Here is a 15634-nt window from a genome sequence, read left to right as displayed (position 1 = left end):
CTATCTATGAAAAACCCACAGGGAATATCATTTTCAATGAGGAAATGCTGACAGCCTTTCCTTTGAGATCAGGAACATGACAAGGATGCCTACTCTCATCACTATTCTTCCACATAGTACTAGAATTCCTAGCCTCAACAATCAGACAACATAAAGAAATATAAGGTATTCAAACTGGCAAAGAAGAAGTCAAACTGTCTCTCTTTGCAGATGACATGATACTTTATATGGAAAACCCAAAAGACTCCACCCCCAAACTACTAGAACTCATATAGCAATTCAGTAACGTGTCAGGATACAAAATATACACACAGAAATCAGTTGCTTTCTTATACACTAATAATGAAAATATAGAAAGGGAAACAAGAGAATCAATCCATTTACTCTAGCACCAAGAACCAAAAGATACCTTGGAATAAACCTAAACAAAAAGGTAAAGGATCTGTACTCAAGGAACCACAGAACACTCATGAAGAAATTGAGTTTCTCAAGAAGATGCAAAAAGATGGAAAAGTATTCCATGCTCATGGATTGGAAGAATAAACATTATTAAAATGCCTATACTGCCCAGAGCAATCTACACTTTCAATGCCATCCCAATCAAAAGTCCACCAGCATTTTTCAAAGTGCTGGAAAAAACAATCCTAAAATTTGTATGGAACTAGAAAAGATCCCAAATTCCTAAGGAAATGTTGAAAAAGAAAAACAAAGCTGGGGCATCATGTTGCCTAATTTCAAGCTTTACTACAAAGCTGTGATCATCAAGACAGCATAGTACTTGCACAAAAACAGACACACAGATCACATATGGTCAAATAATATTCGACAATGCAGGAAAAAATATCCAGTCAGAAAAGAACAGTTTTGTCAATAAATGGTGCTGGGAAAATTGGACACCTATAAATAGAAGAATGAACTTGACTATTCTGACACCATACACAAAAATAAACTCAAAATGGATAAAAGACCTCAATGTGAGGGAGGAATCTAACAAAATCCTAGAGAAGAACATAGTAACCTCTCTGACAGTGGCCATCAACTTCTTTCAAGACATGTCTCCAAAGGCAAGGGAAATAAAAGCAGAAATGAACTTTTGGGACTTCATCAAGATAAAAAGCTTCTGCATAGCAAAAGAAACAGCCAATAAAACAAACAGGCAACCGATAGAATGGGAAAGTATCACAAATGACACTATAGATAAAGGGCTGATATCCAAGATCTATAAAGAACTCCTCAAACTCAACACCCAAAAAACAGATAATCACATCTAAAAATGGGCAGAAGACACGAACAGACACTTCTCCAAAGAAGACATTCAAATGGCTAACTGACACAATGAAAAATGTTCATCATCATTAGCCATCAGGGAGATTTAAATCAAAATCACATTGAGATGCCACCTTATACCAGTTAGAATGGCCAAAATAAAAATACAAGAAACAACAAGTGTTGAAGAGGATGTGGAGAAAAGGGAGCCCTCTCACAGTGTTGGGGAATGCAAGTTGGTGCAACCATTTTGAAAAATAGCATGGAGATTCCTTAAGAAATGAAAAATAGAGCTAACCAAGACCAAGACCTTACAATTGCACTACTGGGTATTTACCCCAAAGATACAGATGTAGTGAAAAGAAGGTCCATCTGTACTCCAATGTTTATAGCAACAATGGCCACAATCCCCAAACTGTGAAAAGAGCCAAGATGCCCTTCAACAGACAAATGGATAAAGAAGATATGGTACATATATACAATGGAATATTATGCTTGCATCAGAAAGAATGAATACCCAACTTTTGTATCAACATGGATGGGATGGAGGAGATTATGCCTAGTGAAATAAGTCAAGCACAGAGAGTCAATTGTCCTATGGTTTCACTTACTTGTGGAGCATAAGGAATAACATGGAGGACATTAGAAGAAGGAAAGGAAAAGTGAATTGGGGGAAACTGGAGGGGGAGACGAACCAAGAGAGACTGTGCACTCTGAGAAACAAACTGAGGGTTTGGGAGGAGAGGGAGGCTGGGGTATAGCTGAGCCTGGTGGTGGGTATTAAGGAGGGCAGGTATTGCATGGAGCACTGGGTGTGGTGTGTAAACAATGAATCTTAGAACACTGAAAAAATAAAATAAATTTTTTTAAAAAACTGGAGAATCTTAGTGCTATGATAAATGAGGCAGAAGAAAGAATTAGTGATATAGAAGACCAAATGATCGAGAATAAAGAAGGTAGGAAAAAGAGAGATAAACTACTGGACCACAAGGAGAGAATTTGGAGATAAGTGATACAATAAGATTAAATAATATTAGAATAATTGGGATCCCAGAAGAAGACGAGAGAGAGGGCAGAAGGTATATTGAAATAAATTTTAGCAGAGAACTTCCCTAATTTGCAGAAGGAAACAGGCATCAAAATCCAGGAAGCACAGAGAAACCCCCTCAAAATCAATAAAAATATGTCAACAACCTGTCATCTAATAGGAAAACTTACAAGTCTCAGAGATAAAGAGAAAATCCTGAGAGCAGCTCAGGACAAGAGGTCTGTAACCTACAATGGTGGAAAAATTAGATTGGCAGCAGCCCTATCCACAGAGACCTGGCAGGCCAGAAAGAACTGGCACAATATATTCAGAACACTAAGTGAGAAAAATGTACAACCAAAAATACTATATCTAGCTAGGCTGTCATTGAATATAGAAGGAGAAATAAAAAGCTTCCAGGACAAACAGAAAACTAAAAGAATTTGCAAATACCAAACCAGCCCTACAGGAAATATTGAAAGGAGTACTCTAAGTAAAGAGAGAGCCTAAAAGTAGTAGACCAAAAGGGAACAGAAACAATACACAGTAACAGTCACCTAACAGACAATACAATGGCACTATATTCATATCTTTCAATACTTACCCTGAATGTAAATGGGCTAAATGCCCCAATCAAAAGACACACAGTATCAGAATGGATAAAAAAACAAGACCCATCAATATGCTGTCACAAGACACTCATTTGAGACCAAAGACACTTCCAGATTTAAAGTGAGGGAGTGGAAAACAATTTATCATGCTAATGGACATCAAAAGAAAGCTGGGGTGGCAATCCTTATATCAGACAAATTAGATTTTAAGACAAAGATGAAGAACACTATATCATATTTAAAGGGTCTGTCCAACAAGAAGATCTAACAATTTTAAACATCTATGTTCCCAAACATGGGAGCAACCAATTAAATGAACCAATTAATAACAAAATCAAAAAACATATTGACAATAATACAGTAATAGTAGGAGACTTTAGGACCCCCTCACTGAAATGAACAGATCATCTAAGCAAATGATCAACAGGAAATAAAGGCTTTAAATTACACTGGACGAGTCGGACATCACAGACATAGTCAGAACATTCCCATCCCAAAGCAACAGGATACACATTCTTCTCTAATGCACATGGAATATTCTCCAGTATAGATCACATCCTGGGTCACAAATCAGATTTCAACTGGTACCAAAAGACTGGGATCATTCCCTGCATATTTTCAGACCATAGTGCTAGAACTAGAACTCAACCACAAGAGGAACGTTGGAAAGAAATCAAATACATGGAGGCTAAAGGACATCCTACTAAAGAATAAATTAGTCAACCAGGAAAATTTTAAAAATTCATGGAAATAAATGAAAATGAAAACTGGACATTTCAGAACCTTTGGAATACAGCAAAGGTGGTCCTAACAGGAAAGCATATAGCAATACAAGCCTTTCTCAAGAAACAAGGAAGGTCTCAAATACACAACCGAATCCTACACTTAAAGGAGCTGGAAAAAGAACAGCAAAGAAAGCCTAAACTCAGCAGGAGAAAATAAATAATAAAGGTCAGAACAGAAATCAATGAAATAGAAATCAAAAGACCAGCACGAAACGAGGAGCTGGTTCTTTGAAAGAATTAAGACTGATAAACCCCTGGCCAGATTTATCAAAAAGAAAGAGAAAGGAGCGAAATAAATAAAATCATGAATGAAAGAGGAAAGATCACAACCAGCATCAAAGAAATACAATTATAAGGACATATTATGAGCAACTACACACCAGCAAATCTGACAATCTGGAAGAAATGGATACATTCCTAGAGATGTATAAACTACCAAAACTGAACCAGGAAGAGATAGAAAACCTGAACAGACCCATAGACAGTAAGGAGATGGAAGCACTCATCAAAAATCTCCAAACAAACAAAAGCCCAGGGCCAGACAGTTTCCCAGGGGAATTCTACCCAACATTTATTTTTTTTTAATTTTTTTTAAAGATTTTATTTATTTGACAGAGATCACAAGTAGGCAGAGAGACAGGCAGAGGGGGTGGGGGAAGCAGGCTCCCCGCCGAGCAGAGAGCCTGATGTGGGTCTCGATCCCAGGACCCTGGGATCATGACCTGAGCCGAAGGCAGAGGCTTTAACCCGCTGAGCCACACAGGCGCCCCTCTATCCAACATTTAAAGAATAATTAATACCTATTCTCCTGAAACTGTTCCAAAAAAATTAAAATAGAAGGAAAACTTCCAAACTCATTTTATGAGGCCAGCATCACCTTGATCCCAAAACCAAACAAAGGCCCCATCAAAAAGGAGAATTACAGACCAATATTCCTGATGAACATGGATGCAAAAATTCTCACCAAAATGCTAGCCAATAGGATCCAACAGTACATTAAAAGGATTATTCACCATGACCAAGTGGAATTTATTCCTGGGCTCCAAGGTTGGTTCAACAGCTACAAATCAATCAATGTGATACAATACATTAATAAAAGAAAGAACAAGAACCATATGATACTCTCAATAGATGCCGAAAAAGCATTTGACAAAGTATAACATACCTTCTTGATCAAAACTCTTCACAGTATAGGGACAGAGTGTACATACCTCAATATCATCAAAGACATCTATGAAAAACCCACAGTGAATATTATCGAATGGGGAAAACATGAGAGTTTTTCCCTTAAGGTCAAGAACATGGCATGGCTGACCATTATCACCACTGCTATTCAACACAGTACTAGAGACCTAGCCTCAGCAATGAGACAACAAAAAAGAAATAAAAGCATCCAAACTGGCAAAGAAGTAGTCAAACTATCACTATTTGCAGATGATATGATACTTTAGGTGGAAAACCCAAAAGACTCCACTCCAAAACTGCTAAAACTCCTACAGGAATTCAGTAAAGTGTCAGGATATAAAATCAATGCACAGAAATAAGTTGCATTTCTATACACCAACAGCAGGACAAAGAAAGAGAAATTAAGGAGTTAATCCATTTACAATTGCACCCAAAACCATAAGATATGGAAGAAAAAACCTAACCAAAGAGGCAAAGGATCTGTACTAAGAAAACTATAGAGTACTCATGAAAGAAATTGAGGAAGACACAAAGAAATGGAAAAACGTTCCATGCTCATAAATTGGAAGAAAAAATATTGTAAAAATGTCTATGCTGCCTAGAGAAATCTATACATTTAATGCAATCCATATCAAAAGACCATAAACTTTTTTCAAAGAAATGGAACAAATGATCTTAAAATTTATACAGAACCAGAAAAGACCCAAATAGCCAGAGAGATGTTGAAAAAGAAAACCAAAGTTGGCTGCATCACAATTCCAGACTTCAAGCTCTATTACAAAGCTGTCATCATCAAGACGGTATGGTACTGGCACAAAAACAGACACACAGATCAATGGAACAAAATACAGAGGGCCCAGAAATGGACCCTCAACTCTATGGTCAACTAATCTTTGACAAAGCAGGAAAGAATCTCCAATGGGAAAAAGAGTCTCCTCAACAAATGGTGTTGGGAAAATCGACAGTCACATGCAGAAAAATGAAACTGGATCATTTCCTTACGCCACACACAAAAATAGACTCCAAATGGATAAAAGACCTCAATGTGAGACAGGAATCCATCAAAATCCTTGAGGAGAACACAGGCACAACCTCTTCAACCTCAGCTGCAGCAACTTCTTCCTAGAAATATCACCAAAGGCTGGGGAGGCAAGGGCAAAATGAACTATTGGGACTTCATCAAGATCAAAAGGTTTTGCACAGCAGAGGAAAACAAAACCAAGAGACTATTCGACAGAATAGGAGAAGATATTTGCAAATGACAGACCAGATAAAGGGCTAGTATCCAAAATCTATAAATAACTTATCAAACTCAACACCAAAGAACAAATAATCCAATCAAGAAATGGGCAGAAGACATGAACAGACATTTCTGCAAAGAAGACATCCAGATGGCCAACAGACACATGAAAAAGTGCTCCATATCACTCGGCATCAGGGAAATACAAATCAAAACCACAATGAGATATCACCTCACACCAGTCAGAATGGCTAAAATTAACAGGTCAGGAAATGACAGATGCTGGCGAGGATGCAGAGAAAGGGGAACCCTCCTACACTGTTGGTAGGAATGCAAGCTGGTGTAGCCACTCTGGAAAACAGTATGGAGGTTCCTCAAAAAAGTGAAAATAGAGCTACCCTATGACCCAGCAATTGCACTATTGGGTATTTACCCTAAAGATGCAAATGTAGTATTCCAAAGGGTCATGTGCACCCCAATGTCCATCAACAGATGAATGGATAAAGAAGATGTGAGATACAGGGCGCCTGGGTGGCTCAGTGGGTTGAGCCGCTGCCTTCGGCTCAGGTCATGATCTCAGGGTCCTGGGATCGAGTCCCGCATCGGGCTCTCTGCTCAGCAGGAAGCCTGCTTCCCTCTCTCTCTCTCTCTCTGCCTGCCTCTCCGTCTACTTGTGATCTCTCTCTGTCAAATAAATAAAAATCTTTAAAAAAAAAAAAAAAAGAAGATGTGAGATACACATACACACATACACAGAATGGAATACTATGCAGCCATCAAAAAAACCCAAAATCTTGCCATTTGCAACAACATGGATGGAACTAGAGGGTATTATGCTAAGCAAAATAAGTCAATCAGAGAAACACAATTAACATATGATCTCACTGATATGAGGAATTTGAGAAAAAGGACAGAAGATCATAGGGAAGGGAGGGAAAAAAATGAAACAAGATGGGGCGCCTGGGTGGCTCAGTGGGTTAAGCTGCTGCCTTTGGCTCAGGTCATGATCTCAGGGTCCTGGGATCGAGGCCCGCATTGGGCTCTCTGCTCAGCAGGGAGCCTGCTTCCCTCTCTCTCTTTCTCTGCCTGCCTCTCCATCTGCTTATGATCTCTCTCTGTCAAAAAAATAAATAAAATCTTTAAAAAAAAAAAAAAAAAAGAAAGAAACAAGATGAAACCAGAGAGGGAGACAAACCATAAGAGACTTAATCTCAGGAAACAAACTGAGGGTTACTGGGGAGTGGGGAGGGAGGGTAGGGGTGGCTAGGTGATGGACACTTGAGAGGGTATGTGCTATGGTGAGTGCTGTGAATTGTGTAAGACTGATGAATCACAGACCTGTACCCCTGAAACAAATAATACACTATGTATTAATAACAAAAAAAAAAAAGAAAACAATCCCATTTATAATTATACAAAAAATAATAAAATATTTAGGAATAAACTTAACCAAGGAGATGAAAGACTTGTACTTTCAAAACTATAACACACTGATGAAAAAAACCTGAAGATAACACACACTACTAAAACAATGTTCCATGCACATAGACTAGGAGAATTAATATTGTTAAAATGTCTACTATCCAAAACAACCTATAGATTTAATGCAATACCATCATTTTTTTCATAGAATGAGAGCAAATAATCCTGAAATTTGTATGGAACCACAGAAGACTCTGAATAACCAAAGCAATCTTGAAAAGTAAAGCTGCAGGCATCACAACCCCAGATTTCAAATTAAACTACAAACCTGTAGTAATCAAAACAGCATGGTACTGACAAAAACACAGACATATAGATCAACAGAACAGAATAGAGAGCCTAGAAATAAACCTACAACTACAGGGTCAATTCATCTTTGACAAAGCAGGAAAGAATATGCCAAGCAAAAAAGATAGTCTCTTCAACATGTGCGAAAAACTGGACAGCCACATGCAACAGAATGAGACTGGACCCCTATGACCCCATACACAAAAATAGACTCAAAATGCATAAAGATAAACTCAAAATGGATAAAAGACCTCAACGTGGGGTGCCTGGATGGCTCAGTGGTTAAAGCCTCTGCCTTCGGCTCAGGTCATGATCTCAGGGTCCTGGGATCGAGTCCCGCATCGGGACTCTCTGCTCAGCAGGGAGCCTGCCTCCTCCTCTCCTCTCTCTCTCTGCCTGCCTCTCTGCCTACTTGTGATCTGTCAAAAAAAAAAAAAAAAAAAAAAAAGACCTCAACATGAGACAGGAATCCATCAGAATCCTAGAGGAGAACATAGGCAGTAATCTCTTCGATATCAGCCACAGCAACTTCTTTCAAGATATGTCTCCAAAGGCAAAGGAAACAAAAGCTAAAATGAACTTTTGGGACTTCATCAAAATCAAATGCTTCTGCACAGCAAAGGAAACAGTCAAGAAAACAAAGAGGCAACCCACGGAATGGGAGAAGATATTTGCAAATGACAGTACAGACAAAAGATTGATATCCAGGATCTATAAAGAACTCCTCAAACTCAACACACACAAAACAGATAATCATATCAAAAAATGGGCAGAAGACAGGAACAGACACTTCTCCAATGAAGACATACAAATGGCTATCAGACACATGACAAAATGTTCATCATCACTAGCCATCAGAGAGATTCAAATTAAAACCACATTGAGATATCACCTTACACCAGTTAGAATGGCCAAAATTAGCAAGACAGGAAACAACATGTGTTGGAGGGGATGTCGAGAAAGGGGAACCCTCTTACACTGTTGGTGGGAATGCAAGTTCGTGCAGCCTCTTTGGAGAACAGTGTGGAGATTCCTCAAGAAATTAAAAATAGAACTTCCCTATGACCCTGCAATTGCAATACTGGGTATTTACCCCAAAGATACAGATTTAGTGAAAAGAAGGGCCATCTGTACCCCAATGTTTATAGTAGCAATGGTCACGGTCACCAAACTGTGGAAAGAACCAAGATGCCCTTCAATGGACGAATGGATAAGGAAGATGGGGTCCATATACACTATGGAGTATTATGCCTCCATCAGAAAGGATGAATACCCAACTTTTGTAGCAACATGGACGGGACTGGAAGAGATTATGCTGAGTGAAATAAGTCAAGCAGAGAGAGTCAATTATCATATGGTTTCACTTACTTGTGGAGCATAACAAATAGCATGGAGGACATGGGGAGTTAGGAAAAGGAGCTGGGGGAAATTGGAAGGGGAGGTGAACAATGAGAGACTATGGACTCTGAAAAACAATCTGAAGGGTTTGAAGAGGTGGGGGGGAGGTTGGGGGAACCAGGTGGTGGGTATTAGAGAGGGCACGGATTGCATGGAGCACTGGGTGTGGTACAAAAACAATGAATACTGTTATGCTGAAAATAAATTTTAAAAAATGATTTAAAAAATGCATAAAAGCCCAAAATATAAAACCCAAAAATATAAAATTTCTAGAAGAAAACATAGGCACTAATTTTCCACATCAACTATAGAAACATTTTTCTAGATATGTCTCTTCTGGCAAAGGAAACAAAAGCAAAATTGAACTACTGGGACTGTAACAAAATATAAAGCTTACCCACCAAAGAAAACAATAAAAAAAACTAAAAGACGACTCAACAAATGGGAGGAAATATTTGCAAACGGTATATCTGATAAGAGGTTAATATCCAAAATGTATATTAACACCAAATACCCAAAATGTATATTAACAACTTAACATCAAAAAACCCTCAAATAATCCAATTTAAAAATCGGCACTAGACATGAACAGAAATTTCTCCAAAGAAGACATACAGATGGACAACAGTTATATGAAAAGATGCTCAACATCACTTATCATCAAGAAAATGCAAATCAAAGCTATAATGAGATATCACCTCAGACCAGTCAGAATGCCTAAAATAAAAACACAAGAAACAACAAGTGTTGGCAAGTAGGTAGAAAAAAGAAACCTAGTGCACTTTTGGTGGGAATGCAAACTTGTACAGCCACTATGGAAAAGAGTATGGAGGTTCCTCAAAAAATTAAGAAAAAAATGACCATATGATCCAGTAATTCTGCTACTGGGTATTTGCCTAAAGAATATAAAAACACTAATTTGAAAAGATATGTATACCCTTATGTTTATTGCCACATTATTTGTAATAGCCAAGATGTGGAAGGAACCCAAATGTCCGTAGATAGATGAATGGATAAAGATGATGTGGTACATCTACACAATAGAGTATTACTCAACCATAAAAAAGAATGGTATCTTGCCATTTGCAACAATATGAATGGATCTGGAAGGTGTGATACTAAGTGAAATATGTCAGTCAGAGAAAGAGAAATACCATATGATTTCATTCACAGTGGAATTAAAGGAACAAAACGAAGAAAAAAAGACAAACAAAAAGCAGACCCTTAAATATAGAGAAGAAACCAGTGATTTCCAGAGGGAAGATAGATGTGAGGATAGGTGAAACAGGGAGGGGGTTAAGAGTACACTTATGATGATGAGCAATGAGAATCACCATATTGTACACTTGAAACTAATATAATACTGTTAATTATACTGGAAATAAATAATAAACAGAATGAAAACATGAATTCAAAAAGATACATGTACCCCATATATGTACTGCAGCACTATTTACAGTAGTTGGGATATGGAAACAATCTAAGTGTCCACTGATAAATGAATAGGTAAAGAAAAAGTGGTACACACACACACACACACACACACACACGAATATCACGTAACAGTAAATAAGGATGAAATCTTGTCATTTTTAATAACATGCATGGATCCTGAGAGTGTTATGCTAAGTGAAATAAGTCAGACTGAGAAAGACATATGATTTTACTCATATGAGGAATCTAAAAAAACAAAACAAGTTAATAAACAAGCAAAAAGCAGATCTGTACCTCTAAATACAAAGAACAAAAGGATGGTTGCCAGAGGGAAAGGGGTTTAAGGGATGGGCAAAATGCCTGAAGGGGAGTGGAAGATACAGGCTTTCATTTATATGGAATAAGTCATGAAAATAAAAGGTACAGCAAGGAAATATGGTCAATGATATTATAATAATGTCGTATGGTGACAGATGGTAATTACACTTGTGGTGAGCACAGCATAGGTATAGAGGTGTTGAATCACTATGTTGTACACCTGAAACTAATGTAACATTGTATGTCAACTATATTTGAAATTTTTAAAAAATTTTAAAGAGATTCTCCTTAACCACTTTGGAGAAATTATTCTCTTCAATCATCTAGATATTCCTCATGTAAGACCCTAAGTCTTCTACTTCATTTTTTTAAGATTTTATTTATTTACTTGAGTAAGACTGAGAGAGAGAGGGAACACACAGAGGGAGACAGAGAAGCAGACTCCTTGCTGAGCAAGGAGAATGACACAGGACTCAATTCCAGGAGCCTGGGATCATGACCTGAACCAAAGGCAGATGCTTAACAACTGAGCCACCCAGGTGCTCATTTTTATTTATTTGAACCTTTAAAACTTTTGCCATAAAGCAGTGACAACTGTTAGACAAAACACAACATTTTGATCCATATATTTACTTTTACTATCAAAACTTTAAATTCCGTATCAGTAGTAATATTGCATACTTATATTCATTCTATAATGGGGTTGATTTTATTTGCTATTAATAGAAATAAAAATTTCAGATAATATTAATGTGAAAAATATCCCTTACATTTTCTGCTTCTGAATTATAACTCGTATTTGCTTGGATTTTCTCTGGAACTACAATTTGTAGAAATGAATCTTGAGAACCTGAAGAAAGGAAAAAGAGAGTTAATAATTGTGTCTTATACCTGACTAAATATTTGTTCAGGTTCTTTTGTAGAATTCACTTGTGCACATATGAGTAATCACTATGTACTCCTACAAAAATCTTGAAAACAATTCAAAAACAGACAAGATAGTTATGAAAGACCAAAGAAAGGACAGAGGGTGGAGACAGGGGCACAGTATTAAAATTACACAAAATTTGTTACTCCTGAGGAAAACAGACGAAAAAACAGTCAAAGATAAACTTCAAGAAAACTTTGCCGAAATAAAAGATTAGAAACCATAGACTGGAAAGTACCCTGAATTCAGGAATAACAGTAATAATTAAAACAGACATAGTCTACGAAAGTTATTGGGAGTCTAAGAGAAAGAAAGAATCCTATAGGCCTGTGAGCAAACAGAAAGAAAAAGAAAATCATACTGAGCATTAGGGAGAAAGCAGACTAGCCTGATAATTTGTACATTATTCAACATTATAAATGAAGAACAATGTATTTTTTTAAGTTTTTATTTAAATTCCAATTGGTTACAATACATGTTAATATTAGTTTCAGATGTACAATATAGTGATTCAACACTTCCATATAACACCCAATGCTCATCACAAGTTCACTCCTTAATTCCCATCACCTATTTAACCCATGCCCTCACTCACCTCCCTCTGGTAACCATTAGTTTTTTCTCTATAATTAAGGATCCGTTTCTTGGTTTGCCTCTCCCCCCACCCTTGCTCATTTGTTTTGTTTCTTAAATTCCACATATGAGTGAAATCATATGGTATTCATCTTTCCTGTCTTATTTCAGCATGCTACTCTGTAGTTCCATCTATGTCATTGCTAATGGCAAGATTTTGTTCTCTTTTTTTATGGCTGAGTAACATTTCATTGTCCATATGCCACTTCTTTTTTTTTTTTTTTTCTTCTCAGATGCTGGGTTAGGTTCGGTTTTACGGCCAATGTCAGGTTTAGGGTTAAGTTTAGGGTCAGGGGTGAGGGTATATGTGCCTGGTATCCTGCTGTTTAGCGAACTCTCCAGAGAGTTCAATTTAGGGTTAGGTTTAAGGGTTGGGGGTTAGGGTTAGGGTGATGGTTAGGGTTTAGGTTTAGGAGTTAAGTTTTGGGGGTTCAGAGGTTGGGATTTGGGGCTAAGGTTGGGGTTAGGGTTAGGGAGTTTGGGTGTTACAGGGTTTATATTAATTAAAGAAGATGTTACTTGATGGTTTATACACAATGTGGTTTCAGTGAGTGAAACCCAAGGCTCTTCCCTATGCTTCTACACATCCATTTACAAACACAGGCTCTTATTATATGCTATCATATGTTTATAAACACTTTTATTGGGGCGCCTGGGTGGCTCAGTGGGTTAAAGCCTCTGCCTTCGGCTCAGGTCAGGATCCCAGTATTCTGGGATCGAGCCCCGCGTCGGGCTCTCTGCTCAGCAGGGAGCCTGCTTCCTCCTCTCTCTCTGCCTGCCTCTCTGCCTACTTGTGATCTCTCTCTTTCTCTGTCAAATAAATAAATAAATAAAATCTTTTAAAAAAAATATTTAAACACTTTTATTATAATGAAAGAAAGTTTTACATGAAACGCACATTATATTTCATGTAGTTATATTCAGTTAAGAATAGGTCTACTCCCACATTTTTTACACATACATTTACAAACACATATATATCATTGAAAAAGATGTTACTTGAACAATTATTTATATATAGTATAGTTTCAATGAGAAGCATATGGCTATTCCCATATTGTTCTATGCATATGTAGAAACTTCAATGAAAGAAGATGATACCTGGAAGACTGATTGTATACTGTGGTCTCAGAGTTTTAAGCGTAGGGCTATTCCCATACACTTTTACACATTTGAAGAACAAGTTCTTTTGAAAATCTTTAAGAAAGTGAAGTGTGAAAAACCTCGAACTTCATACCCAGCAATACTTTCATTCGAACATAGAGGGAAAGGAGATGTATTCACAAGCAAAAACGTAAAGGAAATAGCTCAAAGTCCCTGTCACAAAAGGCAGAGAAATTCTTTCAATGAAGATACCAGTATACTTAAAGTAAAAGGTTAGCAGCAGGTATTAAATAAACTTAAATGTAGAATAAGGCTAAAACAACCTTGAGAATTATAGTTATTTAATAGAGAGCAAATGATATAAATATAGTAACATATACAATGTCAGGCAGTATAGAAGAAGAGGAAAACCATATGTGCACATTGATTTCCTTAAATTTACTGCATCGTGGCCCAAAAAGAATTGTGACTAAAGCTGAAAATCAAGAGGTAGAAGTAGAAACATATTGTTCAATGGCATAACAATATAGGAGAACTAAGACTTAAAATAACCACAGTCATATAATAAAGGGGAGAAAGGAAGTGGGTAGCAATAAGATACTAAACTTTCTAATTACAGTGAGGAATCACTATTACTGCCTAAATAAAAAAATTAATCCTTTATGTTAGCACTATAAGTATTCCAAATTAAGAGAACATACACAAAGTCACCCAGAAAATAAACAAAAAATCAAATTTTTCCAGTGAAAAGACTTTACCAAAAACATGATATCAAAAAAGTATGATATAAGTAAGAAGTTCTAAGATGGGGGGAGGAGACAAGATGGCGGAGAAGTAGCAGGCTGAGACTACATCAGGTAGCAGGAGATCAGCTAGATAGCTTATCTAAAGGTTGCAAACACCTACAAATCCAACAGGAGATCGAGGAGAACAGCAATTCTAGAAACAGAAAATCAACCACTTTCTGAAAGGTAGAACTGGCGGAGAAGTGAATCCAAAGCAACGGGAAGATAGACTGCGGGGGGAGGGGCCAGCTCCTGGCGAGCGGCGGAGCAACGGAGCACAAAATCAGGACTTTCAAAAGTCTGTTCCGCTGAGGGACATGGCTCCAGAGGCTAAACCAGGGTGAAGCCCACACGGGGTCAGCTTGGCCTCAGATCCCACAGGGTCACAGAAGGATCGGGGGTGTCTGAATGTCACAGAGCTTGCAGGTATTAGAATGGGGAAGCCGGCTACAGAGACAGAGCCAAGGAGTGAGCTCTCAGCTCGGGGTTACCTTGAACTGGTCGCAGGCTCGGTGAGCTCAGAGCGCAGCTGGAGGCCAGGGAGATGGGAGTAATTGGGCACTATTCTCTGAGGACGCACTGAGGAGTGGGGCCCCGAGCTCTCGGCTCCTCCGGGCCGGAGACTGGGATGCCTCCATCTTCATTCCCGTCCTCCAGAACTCTAAGGAAAGCATTCAGGGAACAAAAGCTCCCGAAAGCAAACCCGAGCAGATTACTTGGTCCAGCCCCTGTTAAGGGCGGTGCAATTCCTCCTGGGACAAAGACACTTGAGAATCACTACAACAGGCCCCTCCTCCAGAAGATCAACAAGAAATGCAGCCAGGACCAAGTTCACCTACCAAGGAGTACAGTTTCAATACCAAGGAGAGCAGCTGAATTCCAGAGGAGGAGAAAGCAAAGCACGGAACTCATGGCTTTCTCCCCATGATTATTTAGTCTTGCAGTTAATTTAATTTTTTTCTTTTTCAATTTTTTTTTCTTCTTCTACTAAATTTCTTTAAACTTTTACCCTTTTCTTTTTTAAAGTTTTTTAACTAGTTTATCTAATATATATATTTTTTTTCTTTTTTATATTTTTTCTTTATTCATTTTCTTTTTTTAATTGTTTCTTTTTTTTTTTCTGAACCTCTTTTTAACCCTTTCTCCCCCC

At 37.8% G+C, this 15634-nt stretch overlaps 1 protein-coding gene across 1 annotated transcript in view; it reads right to left on the bottom strand.

Annotated features, from left to right (window-relative positions):
- ADAM32 (ADAM metallopeptidase domain 32) overlaps positions 1 to 15634 on the bottom strand; it is a 184102-nt gene that overhangs the window by 155492 nt on the left and 12976 nt on the right. The window contains 1 exon segment of the mRNA XM_047717148.1: positions 11805 to 11884. Coding sequence (XP_047573104.1) covers positions 11805 to 11884 — 80 coding nt within the window.

The sequence above is a fragment of the Lutra lutra genome, chromosome 2 (genome assembly GCF_902655055.1).
Source record: "Lutra lutra chromosome 2, mLutLut1.2, whole genome shotgun sequence".
In the NCBI taxonomy this organism is placed as follows: Eukaryota; Metazoa; Chordata; class Mammalia; order Carnivora; family Mustelidae; genus Lutra; species Lutra lutra.
This window is presented reverse-complemented; position numbering and strand designations above follow the sequence as displayed.